The following is a 12,694-nucleotide window of genomic DNA, read 5'->3' as shown; positions in this document are numbered from 1 at the left end:
TAACACAGGGCCATAATTGGCTCTTGAGGACACTCTTGAGCAATGTGTTTTCAACTAAACCTCAGGGAAGACAGCTTGGTCCTACTGCCATTCCAGCCTCTATAGGTCCTTTGGGATCAGGGACTGAGTTGAGAGGTCTCCAAGCAAGTAAGGAGCTGAACTGGCTCTAGCCCTTATAGCCTCAGATCTGAGGCTGATAGGCACTCTTCTTGCACCCAACCTGCTTTTGGCTAGCTACTTGCCATCTCATTCTCTTTCAGCTAACATTTCCTCTACATTGAGATTCTTTTCAATGAGATCCAAAATCGTTGCTAAAAATGAAGTGGGGCTGGAGAATAAAGTTAGATATGATTAAGTTCTTATTATCTACTAATGTGGCCTAGGCACCAGCAGCAAAGGCCCTGCAACATGACCTAGGCCTGGCCATCTCTCCTGGTCTAATGTAGAAAAAGATCAACATCAACTTAAAAGTCTGCTGCTCCAACCAGACCAAGCTGGACCTGAACCCTAGTTTAAGACACCTACTTAGCCTTCCAAGAGTAACAGTACCCCATTTCACCTTAAGAGCTCCTCTTTCTATGCCACATCACACAATTTCAATAAGAGCAGGACAGCTACTGTCACATCTACTACCAACATCTCAGCTTTCTAAAAGCTCCTCTTTCAGTATGTGACTGGTGGTCCCCAATAATTGAGTCACCAGCATTCCTGCAGGCACTTACTTGCACACTTTGCCCACCATGGAAATAAAGACATACCATAAGCTTCATAAGAATCTTGAACCTCCCCATGTCCATAGTCATAATATTCTGAGTCCCTGAAAGCCAAAGACAGAGCGTTAGAGAGCTAGAGTAACTCGTTTCCATTTCTCATTCCTCCCACATTTCAGTCATTTTACTAGGTGTGGAAGACAGGAAAATGCTCATTCTGCCCCATCTCCAAAACAGAAAACATTTTCAAAACACATAGAAGCTAGTAATTATTTTTTTTAAGGAGCTAGTAATTATTAAAAAAAATTGATAACCATAGCAAAGATGGATGCCACATAATTTAAAGTGAGAGAGCACAATCCAAAACTGACCATCTTAATTATAGTGTACACACACACATTTATAGGGCTCATTGGAAGAGAATAAACAAACATGCTGTTCCTGTCCCCCCTGTATAATTATGAGACACTTTTCAATCAATCACAAAATATGTATACACAAAAACATTATTATTTAAGACAAGTGCACAAAACAACCCAAGTTATGGTAGTAAGATTCTAGGCTTCCTTTTAAACTTTAATGCACTTTTAATGTGACAAGAATATGTCAAAACAATTTAATGGCATTTTCCCTTCATTTCCATGTGGTCACAGCTCAGTAATTTTCCATCTGTTATTCCCAAATTCTACACTGTAAATTAAGATTCACAGCTATCTAAGTTTATAGATCTGTGTTGCCCCCCCCCCCAAAAAGATCCGTGCGCCCTACAGATGTGGAAAGTAGTAAAGGCGATACTCTCCAAAAGGGAGCCACGCTGCTCCTTAGATGTGTGCTACCTAAATCTCTCAGTTGCTCAAACTCCCTCCCATCCATCCCTAGGACACGAAACAGCACTTCTATTGCCTGACTTACCCTTGGCTCTGGCTGTAATAGCCTTCGTAGCCTTCATAACTCTGTTCTGCGTAAGTATCATCATATCCCTGGAACAAATAAAATGAAACAGTCAGAATCACACAGAGTAGGGAAGGTAGTTACAACTCATAGGAGGATGGCAGACTCCTAGATTAACAATGCAAAATTTACACTCACTGGGGAATTGTTGAGAGAGAAAGGGTTATTTTTTTAAAAAAACGAAACAAAACTGAACTACCAACCAAACCAAACCACCCTTCAAATTGTGGGCAGGAAACAAGGTAAACAGTTGAAGTTGAGAATTATCAGTAGTACTAGCGAAAAGACCCCTTACTAAAAGACTATATATATATCAAGGTACAGCCTATTTCCTGTTTAATCTATTCACACATAGTAAACTGCTTAAAATGGAAAAACCTCCTCATATTTTAATGCTCACTGCAAGAGAAGAGACTGATTCCAGATCTCTTATAGGTTGTCCCTGCCACCTATGTCAAAGGCCAATGCCGTATCATTCAACTTTGGCAACCTTCTAGGTATTGGGAAACAGCACACTGTTCCAACTCCTTACATATTCTTCATATGTTTCCGGCGCAGGGGGTGGAGGCAAAGGTATTCTCTGGATGCCTGCTGTCCGTGCTCTTGGTGCTGGAGTACCCCTCACCGTAGGTGGGGGTGGCACTCCTCGAGTCACGGTGGCACCTCTGGTGATGGCTCCTCTCACTGGGGTCCCACGCACCAAAGCCCCCCGAGGTGGTCCAACACCACGGCCCCTGCAAAAAGAAAATTTACGTTAAATGGAGCTTTTAATACATCAACTAACACATTCCTGTTCAGATTTGTTTGCAAAATCTGGAGCTAGGCAGATTTCACAAGGCCTTAAATAGACTACTATTAAAACACAGAGGACACAAACAAAACAAAACAAAAAACCCACAGAGGAACATATGGGTGGATAAAGGACCCATACTGGTGGCTCCCCAGGTTCCATAGTGGGTCTGTGAATGTTTCATCGGTGGACTTTGTAAAGGCTGAATATTCCATAAAGGTCATTCACAAAAGGTAAAATTCTAAAGCCAGAGACCATTTTAAAATGTTACAACTGTCCAGAATTAAAAGACCAGAAGTTTCAACAGAACTGCTGCACCTGACTATGGCCAAAGTACCTAAGATCTACTATTCCACTCTTTTTTAAGATTTTATTTATTCATGAGAGACAGAGTGAGTTGCAGAGACATAGACAGAGGGAGAAGCAGGCTCCCTGCAGGAAGCCTGATGCAGAACTCGATCCCAGGACCCTGGGATCATGACCTAAGCCAAAGGCAGATGCTCAACCACTGAGCCATCCAGGTATCCCTACTATTCCACTTTTGATGGTACAAATCCTGAGGCCCCCTTCCAAGCTAGAGGTAAGGGCACCACTATGAAAGAGATGCTACCGGCCATCTGGTACGAGGATGGTACCAATCAAATTTATATCCTGGGAAACCGGGGTAGCTCAGCGATTTAGCAACCACCTTCAGCCCAGGGGGTGATTCTGGGGACCCGGGATCAAGTCCTGTGTCAGGCTCTCTGCATGGGGTCTGCTTCTCCCTCAGTCTGTGTCTGCCTCTCTCTCTCTCTCTCTGTGACAGTCTCTGAGTAAATAAATAAAATCTTTAAAAAAAATGTATATCCTGTTTGTAGTTGTCTCCATTATTTTTACCTGGGAACAGGTGGAGGAGGAGGTGCAGCCCCTCGGCCTCTCACTGGCACCCCACGTCCTCGAGAGGGCTCCGGTACTCCATTCAAGTAGGAGAGCTCTAGAAACTGCTCCTGGCAGATATCATCCATCATATCCTGCAAATGAAAGATAATGAGGACTATTGTGCCATGTCTCCACCTCCTGCTGAGAAGTTGTCCAGCCCACATAAGCCTTGGATACTAAGACCAGCTCTGAATGCCCGGATGAAGTCTCAGGTCATGCATTCTCTGAAGTCAAATGGCACCCTACCTGTCACCTCTTCAAGGAAAGTCCTGATGGCAGACCTCTCATTATTCAGCTGAAGCTCTTCATAATTAGTCCCTACCTAGCTCTCCAGATCACTTCTACCCATTCTTCATGGATAACCTCCTTTCAAGCCATGCAGAACTTGTTGCTCAGAACCTGGCATATTTATACACCCATTCTTGCAAAGAGCTCCCTCTTCCTAGAATAGTAAAAGCCACTACCGTTAATTAAGCTCTACGCCCTGGGTACTTTATAATAAGCTCTCTATAGATTTTGCAGTTTAATCTTCATGATAATTCTGAAAGTAGGCAGGTCTTCCCATTTTACGGTTGGGAAATAGAATCAAGGCATATAAAGCCACCAACTTAAGGATATACAGCTAGTTAAGTGGTAGACTTGATGTGAATTCAGAATTACCTGTCTCCAAAATCTAGGCTTTGAATCATTAGATTACACTGCCTTTATTGTCCACCTGAGAGACTAACTCTTACAAGATTTAAACTAAAATATTAACCTCTTTTGAAAAACTTTCTTTGATGCCACCCCCACTCCCTCCTCTTTTTTCCATAGCACTGTGTAATTTTCTCTACCCAAGCACTTACCACGTCATTCTAGAATTGTCTTTCTCACTAGATTGTGAGAAAGGAGCCATTTTTGTAACTTCAGACCCAAGCAGAGTATTAGGCACCTACCAGATACTTAACAAATGTTTGGGATGAACAAGGAACCTGAGGTTCAGAAAAGTGAAATAATAACTTGTCCAAGATGACGCGGATAAAGGTCCCAGTCCAGTGCTCTTCCTACTGTACCAGGAAGCCTCTCTGGTACAGTTAATGGTTCTAAGGGGAAAACGGAGGCTCTGGTCATGGATGCAAAAATAGGCTCACTTTTTTTTTCTTCACAAGAGGGAAGAATTGAGTCAAATGCCATTTGCAAATCTTTTCACATACTTCCTGATGAGAGCCATTCAGTTTTAATACTCCATGCTTTTTTTTTTTTTATATATCCCAGGTGGATAGAGCTTCAAGAACAGAAGATTCTGGTCACCATAGAGATGCCCCCCCTCAACTCTTCACCTCCTCCTATCTTACACACTACTGCTGCTTGAGACCCACACTCTGGAGAATCAAGTAACCAATGACAGCCCATTTGTCTAGACTCTTTGAAATGCTAACACCAATACGGAGGAAACCCAGATCTGCCTGATAGGCATCTTTTTAGAAGATCCACTTACATCAAAACCTTGCAAAGCCATCCCTTTTGAGAAATATGCTGAGACTAAGGATAAAGAGGAGATGGGAATTCCCCTATAGTCCTTCAGGAACTAGGTGGCTCACGATGCTTCAGTAGAACACCTCAAAAAGAATAAAAAGGACTCCCTCAAGGAAAAATTTACCAGCTCTGAGTTCTTCTCTAGGATATTTTAAGTTGGCTGTTTCATGTTTGAACATTCTAACGAAGATGAAGTACTTGGAAGCTAAGCAGCTGCTGAGACATCTGAGACAGTGTTGAAATTCTTGAAGCTCAGCATTATAGGTACACATTGCCTATAAATTTTTGCTCTACCAATTCTCACATCCTCTGACACATATAGTTCCAACTCCTCATTTTGCATATTCAAGAAAACCAAGAACTGTATCTCACCTCCTATTAGTTTTAGTGATGAAAACAGGATGCTTACTCAATTCTAGCTAAGAGTATTTCACATACTTCCTAAGGTTCCAGATTCATCCTTGGTTATTAAACATTCAACTGTAGTTTATTAACTCTGACAACTAATAAGTCTTGCTGAGCAAAAAGCACAACATTTTCTGCTTATTCAAAGAATGGACCCTCTGACCAGGTAGTAAAATAAGCAAGATATGTAACCTGGTCTGTCCCAATTCTTTGTGGGCCTCAGTTACACTCTGAAAGGAACTGCACACCAATTTGTTTAATATCAATAGTCAAGACTATAAAATCATGCCTCTTTCAAATTAAACTCCATGTCAGTAAATTCCTCCAGAATAGAAAGCCCTGAAAGCACCCACGTCAAAATTTAATATATTAACACTGGATGCCAGAAGCCTCTTGCTGTTATCTTCTACACTCTCCAAAGTCTAGAACATTAACCCCTGAGTACAGGGAGTTTACGACCATCTTAGCTTTCTTCTTATCATAACCTCCTGGTTCCACACTAGTACCAACACACTTAATTCAGTGAAGACTGTTAAATCTTTGTTAATCAGATGTTAAAACGCCAGACATACTGCAGACCCAAGATACTAACAATAGATCCTGGTATATAACCAAAACCACATTAGACAAGGAGGGGTAGAGTAGCTTTGGGGCACAGTGCTTTGAGAACTAGGTATAAGTAATACACTACCTCAGAAAAATGAACATAAATATGGAACTTGGTATGCAATTTCAGGTTATGCAGAGATCATGATTAAGAACCCCTGCCTTGGGATCCCTGGGTGGCGCAGCGGTTTGGCGCCTGCCTTTGGCCCAGGGCACGATCCTGGAGACCCGGGATCGAATTCCGTATCAGGCTCCCGGTGCATGGAGCCTGCTTCTCCCTCTGCCTCTCTCTCTCTCTCTCTCTATCATTAATAAATGAATTAAAAAAAAAAAAAAAAAAGAACCCCTGCCTTATTAGCAACAGTACAAGATCCCAGTTCTCTTTTCCTCAAAGATATAGGATGTGGATTTCCTTACTGGTACTAGAAACTTCTTGACTTCCTCCATAGCATGGGCCATAAGAGCATAAGCCTCACATGGGGGTCCAAAGACTTCAATAAAGACATGCAGATCCATATTCAAGTGGGCATATTTGGGGTCTCCACCTTTGCGCAGCTCTTCCTCCTATGGAAAAATGCAGAAAAACATCACATCACATAGAATGGGAGAAAATGATAGTTATTTCCAGCTGAAAGAGAAAGAAATTAAATATCTAAGAAAAATAGCAAAGTGTAAGACAAAAGCAAAGTCTAGAGGATAGTAATTCACACAACCTGCTAAACCTGTAATTGGTCTGCTACTAAAAGTTAACCACTGTATTGAGTCCATGGTATATTCACTACAGCTCTTACTAGGTGTAGAAGAGAGAAACTTAATTCCAATCTTCATTCAGATATAAGCTGTTTGCCAAGCATGCATGCATTCATTCATTGCCAAGCATTTGTTTTTAAATTCCAGGTAGAGAGATGCCTGGGTGGCTCAGCGGTTGAGTGTCTGCCTTCGGCCCAGAGCATGATTCTGGAGTCCCCAGAATCGAGTCCCAGAATCGAGTCTCTGCATGGAGCCTGCTTCTCTGCCTATGTTTCTGCCTCTCTCTCTGTCTCTCATGAATAAATAAATAAAATCTTTTAAATAAATAAATAAATAAATCCTAGGTAGAGCTGTTGAGCACAAGCTCTTCATTTTTTTTTTACACTAAAAAAAATACTATTTATTTTGGGGGTGGGGGGACAGAGGGAGAGGGAGAGGGAATCTTAAACAGGCTCCATGCCCAGTGAGGAGCCCAAAGCAGGGCTCGATCTCACAACTCTGAGATTATGACATGAGCTGAAACCGAGTCAGATGCTTAACCAAATGAATCACCCAGGTGCCCCTAAACTTTTTTTATTCATTAAGTAATCTCTACCCTCATTGTGGGGCTTGAACTGAGGACCCTGAGATCAAGAGTCACATATTCTAGTGACTAAGCCAGCCAGATGTCCCAGTACCAACTCTTTTTATTGTCTGGGATGTTCTAGGGGAGGAAAGAAGTCAGGATAGAGTGAAGAAAATCTCATTAGCTAGAATAACATACTTCAGCCCTAAGTGTATTCATCTGGTGAGAAATGTGAGTGGATAAAAGAAAACAATGTTCATCAGTTTAGGCTGCATAAAAGGAGCCCTGAATGACTAAGTTCTTAGACTGTACCTGATATATCTCATCTAAAAAGCTGACCCTAGAAGGCTAAGACTATTCTGTTTTGGTAGAATATTCCTTCTTTTCTTTCTTTTTTTTTTTTTTTTTTTTTTGAGTGCTTATAAAGAATACAAAGCTCATGGGCTAGGACATGGAAAAACAATTAGCATTAGGTTCTGTTGTCAGGATTACTATGGTTCCTTTTGAAATACTTTCTTTTAGTGTTCTTTACATTCCAACTGGCTCTAAAAAAACCCAGACAACTAATCCTCAGATTCACCTGTACTCACAACATTACTGCTCTCATTTTTCAATGTTACTGGAAAGGGAATGTGCTGTTCACATTTTAGTGTCTTTAGTCTGGATAAGTTTTAGCATATTCAGCTCCCCTTCCAAGTTTTCAGAGATAAGCTTACAAATGTGAAAGTTGTTAACTGCTGTTTCTATTACCAGGCAGTCAAAAGTCAGGAAAAAAAAAATAACCACTAGGGCACACCTAGGCTCTTCCAGCGTTGCCAAACAAGTAAATTAACTAGGTCTGTAATCTCTTACACCCAACACAAATTTAAGGGATTCACATTCTGTATTTTTATAAGTACTGGCTTCCAGGAGGCATTGTCTTTTTGCCTCACTGATGTGAGCTTACCTTGGCTTTGTCTCTCATTGAGCCCTTGCCCAGCACAGAGATCTTTGCACCTGTCTCTTCTTGCAGTCTTTTGATTGTATTTCCTTGTGGTCCAAGGATCTTCCCCACAAAATTGAACTGACAGAAAATAAAAATAGATTCCTAAATATGTATGTTCCTATAAAACACTTCCACATGTATTACTATCTCATTTGATCTGCAACCCTGTAAAATAGGGCGCATATTACCTTTCCTATTTTACTGAAAAGGATATGCTGAGGATACACTGAAAAAAATGAATAGTCTAAGATTATACATATAGAAAGCAGCAGTTCCTAGACTTGAACTTGGGTTTCCAGATGTAGTCTAGTGCTCTTTCCAAATTATCACATTGCAACCCTTAGTGCTTCAACAAACAAATATTTTTAAGGCAGTGACTACAGAACAGACATATGGCATTCTTTTATAGTACTTGTTTGGTAATAAACTAAATATAACTAATTTCTTTTCTTTAAAAAAAGGAAAAGAGGAGGAGGAGAAAAACAAGAAAGTATTTATTTGAAAGTAAAACACTGATTAAGAAATAAAATTAACTTCATCTAGTCAAAGATTTGTGCTATATTCCCTGTATTGAGATTTTATCAATCTTTTTTCTTCCCCACATCAATCTTTTGACAGAGAGCAACTCTTCAGTTTTTTTCTTTGAACTTGGAGCCTGAATGTTTGAGAAAGAAACTCTTTTTGGTAATAAAAAGTTGATTATATTTCCTTCCTAGATATAGGTATACGGCTACTTACGGACTCAGATGTTTCAACTACCAAAAACAAGTACTACAAGTATGGAAGAGAAGCTTCACAGGCTCAAGGACCAAATGCATCACAATTTCCAGATGTCTTTATTATAGCCCGTGGCTCTCACACCTACAAAGACAACCAAGTGAGGCACGTCTGGCCTTACCTTGGGATACTGCTTGACAGGTATCAGTACCCGCTCCTTCAGCTTCATGTTCTTATGAGAAAATAAATCCAAATAATTCTCCTCATCGTCCTTTTTTGAATCTCCTTTCTGAATCTTCTCAATTTCTGAATAAGACAAACACAATTCAGTTTGTTCTGTTAACTAAATGCAAATATCCAAGTCTGCATAAAGCAAAAACATAAGACCAAATAGTTCAGATGAATGTGCTAATTTCAGATAGAGACTCGCTGAAAGCATCAAAGGTGTACAGAGTTAACTAGGAAACCCAGAGGCTGCTTCTTATGAAAGTAGTTTGCTCTTCCATCCCCACCTGAAGCCTCTACATCAGAGCCATTCAAATGTTTCTCAAGAATAAATGAATTTAACAAAACAAATGCAGAGCGATGGGGAAAAGAGGATAAATGACTTAAAAATAAAAAGTCTGTATCAAAAAAAAGAGCACAGTCCTGATGAAGAAACAAAAGTTAGTAATACAATGAAGGGTTCCATTAAAATTCCACTGTGATATTAGAGCTTTGGATCATAGTAGTTCTTAAGAGTTTTTGAAAGACGTCATTCTTAGTCTGCCATTTACTAGTTGTGTAAACTTTGAAAAGTTGTTTAATTAATTGCCCTAATTTTTGGTTTCCTCATCTGTGAAATGGGGAGAATACCTACTTCACATGAGGCTGCTATAAAGACCGAGTAAAATAATGTATATACACACACCAACTAAAACCCATTTCCTAGGAAGTGCTTGATACACGGTCAACATTATCTAGCCAAATTCAATGTCCTAAAGGAAAACCAAGGTACTTTCAATTCCCAGGTTAAGATAGTTTCATCAGATGAAACTATCATCTTAGTATCCAAAAAGGTCTCCTATAATTAGGGAACTTCATCCACTCATTGGAAGCGTTTGAGTGCTTCCTATGGAGAGGCAGATAAGGGAGAGATAAAGGTATGATCATTAACCACTAGGGGAGACTTGCCAAGGGCCAGGCATCTAACCTATAAAGTATAGGATACACAACAGAATAAGTCAAATATGATCTCCCTCTTCACTATGTTTATACACTGACAATCCCAGTCTATGAAGTTGGCAGTGAAATACACTTAAGTACTATGACAAGAGTACCAACAGAGATGGGGCAGTGTGCGCAAAGGCAATGAATAGCAACAAAAGGTTATATGGTCCACTGAAAACAGTCAAAAAAAGAAATTTATACACCCTAAAGTCAGTGGAACATTCTAAGTAACGCCAAATATCCTCCTTATATACTATTACCACAGTTTCTAAATTCTATAATTTTAAAAAATATTTTATTTTAGAGAATGTGTCTGCCCTAATGTGGGGGGTGGGGACAGAGGGAAAGAATCTCAAGCAGACTCCCAGCTAGCTAGGGCTCGATCTCATGACCCTGAGATCATAACTTGAGCTGAATCCAAGAGTTGGATGCCCAACTGCCTGAACCATCCAGGCACCCCTCTATCTTCTATAATTTTAAGGTAATGGTTCTCAAACTTCAGTATGCATCAGAATCACCTGGAGGGCTTATTCAACAGACTGCTGGGTCCCAACCCCAGTTTGGGATTTGTGTTAGGAATCTTCATTTCTAGCAAGTTACCAGGTGATGCTGATATTACTCATCTAGGGACCACACTTTGAAACCCACTGGTTTAAAGGGTAAAGATAAATTACTTCAGAGGTACCTGGCTGGCTCAGTAAGCGGGGCATGCGACTCTTGATTTCAGAGATATGAGATTGAGACCCATGATGGGTGTGGAGATTATTTTAAAATATTAAAAGATATATTATTTCAAACACATTATGCAAACCCATACCTTAAACAGCCTTAAAAAATAACTGTTTAGACTAATTCCAGCTGTGAAGTACACAGATGAAGGAAAATCCTTTTGATTTTGACAGACCTTCATAGGAGTTCAGAATTTCAAACTGAAGGCTTTCTGCTTATTAAGAAGCCAATTTCAGAGGTTGCAGAATATGGTGAGCTAACTGACCTGTTTATGCCCAAAAGCACAAACTCCCTCACTTTCTGACAATTAAAACTGCTAATCATATTGCAAATTCTTAACTAAACCTTTACTCCTATGAGAACTGTAGATGACGATGCTCTACACACTCCTATGTTTCACTGCTTAGAAAAGAAAACAAATTTGACCTTAAAATTAACAGACTAAATGCTTCATTCAACACCCTGTTTGTTTGCTCTTTTACTGGTGGTATATCCTGACCTCTATTCTCCCCTCCCACTTACGGCTAATATTAGCTTTTTTTAGTCACCAGTTTTGAGCCTACCATCTCTGAATACATCTCTTCTTGAGTTTCCAGGCTGAAAAGCTGGGTACTCAACTCTCAAAAATCCTAGGAACAAAGATGCCACATTTGTGATCTGAAAACATCACCAAAGAGCTTCTAAAAATGTGGAACAAATTACACGCCTCATTTTAATTCTCTCTTGTGTGTCCTAATTGCTATCATCTAGTTAGGCCCTTCAGCTGTATTTTATACCATTTTCCAGAAACTTTCCTTGGCCAGTGCAGGAAGAGAAGACTCTAAGCCTGTTAATCTGTTGTACTCCTATAGGCAGCAGGGCTGCAAAGACTGAACCAAGAGAAAGGTTTGTTTTGATGCAGTGGAATGTACCCTGTACATTTCAGGCCTTTCCTTCTATAACATGGCCTTCTGTTGTTCTATTCTGCACTAGTTGTATCTTAATTAGAATCTTTGGGACGCCTGGGTGGCTCAGTGGTTGAGCATCTGCCTTTGGCTCAGGGCGTGATCCTGGTCCGGAGATTCAAGTCCCACACTGGGTTCCCTGAGAGGAGTGTGCTTCTTCCTCTGCCTATGTCTCTGTGTCTCTCATGAATAAATAAATAAAATATTTTCTTAAAAATGAATTGGTTGTGTTTTAAAAAAAGGAATCCTTTTGTACATTTTTATCTCTTAATTTAAAAAAGAACATTAAAGCATTTTTGGAGAAGTCACAGAATGGTGATTTAAATAAAACCGAGAACTGAAAAGATAAAAAGGGAAGGGGCACCTGGGTGGCTCAGTGGATTAAGCACCTGCCTTTGGCTCCCGTCACGATCTCAGAGTCCCGGGGAGTCTGCTTCTCCCTCCACCTCTGCCTCTCCCCACTGCTCATGCTTTCTTACTCATTCTCTTTCTCTCTTAAATCAATCAATCAATCAATCAGGGAAGTTTAGCCTAGAAAGCAAAACACAAAGAGGTAACTTTAAGTCTTTAAGAGGGCTCATCTTCCATGTTTGGAAGGGGAAGGACTGAATACTTATTCAATGTCTACTATGTATCAAATGCCCTACAAATATTACCTCATTTATCCTACAAAATAACTCAATGAAATAGCTGGTATTATTTCCATTTTACAAAGGAGGAAACAAATTCAGAGAAAAGTTTCTAAGTCACAAACCTGTTAAAGTACCAGAAAAAGGATCAAAACCCAGGCTTTCTCCAGCTTCAAACCTTGTTCTTTTAATACAGGGGTGGGGGGAGGAGGACGGGACACATATACCTTATTTAAGCAAGGAAGAGCTGATTTTGCAAAATTTTGGGTAC

The 12,694-nt window shown here is 40.2% G+C and overlaps 1 protein-coding gene across 2 annotated transcripts in view; it reads right to left on the bottom strand.

Moving 5' to 3' along the window:
* KHDRBS1 (KH RNA binding domain containing, signal transduction associated 1) overlaps positions 1–12,694 on the bottom strand; it is a 40,533-nt gene that overhangs the window by 17,818 nt on the left and 10,021 nt on the right. For both annotated transcript variants that reach the window (XR_008665293.1, XM_055332017.1), the window contains exons 2-8: positions 9,094–9,218; positions 8,157–8,273; positions 6,313–6,459; positions 3,328–3,461; positions 2,194–2,395; positions 1,623–1,690; positions 759–817 (exon numbers count right to left, since the gene is read on the bottom strand). Coding sequence is in view for 1 of the 2 variants with exons in the window: in XM_055332017.1 (XP_055187992.1) it covers positions 759–817; positions 1,623–1,690; positions 2,194–2,395; positions 3,328–3,461; positions 6,313–6,459; positions 8,157–8,273; positions 9,094–9,218 (852 nt within the window). In the remaining variant the exon portion in view is untranslated. The remainder of the gene's footprint in view (positions 1–758; positions 818–1,622; positions 1,691–2,193; positions 2,396–3,327; positions 3,462–6,312; positions 6,460–8,156; positions 8,274–9,093; positions 9,219–12,694) is intronic.

Source organism: Nyctereutes procyonoides, unplaced genomic scaffold (assembly GCF_905146905.1).
Source record: "Nyctereutes procyonoides isolate TBG_1078 unplaced genomic scaffold, NYPRO_anot_genome, whole genome shotgun sequence".
In the NCBI taxonomy this organism is placed as follows: domain Eukaryota; kingdom Metazoa; phylum Chordata; class Mammalia; order Carnivora; family Canidae; genus Nyctereutes; species Nyctereutes procyonoides.
Note: the sequence above shows the minus strand (reverse complement) of the source record. Positions and strands in the feature narration are given on the sequence as shown.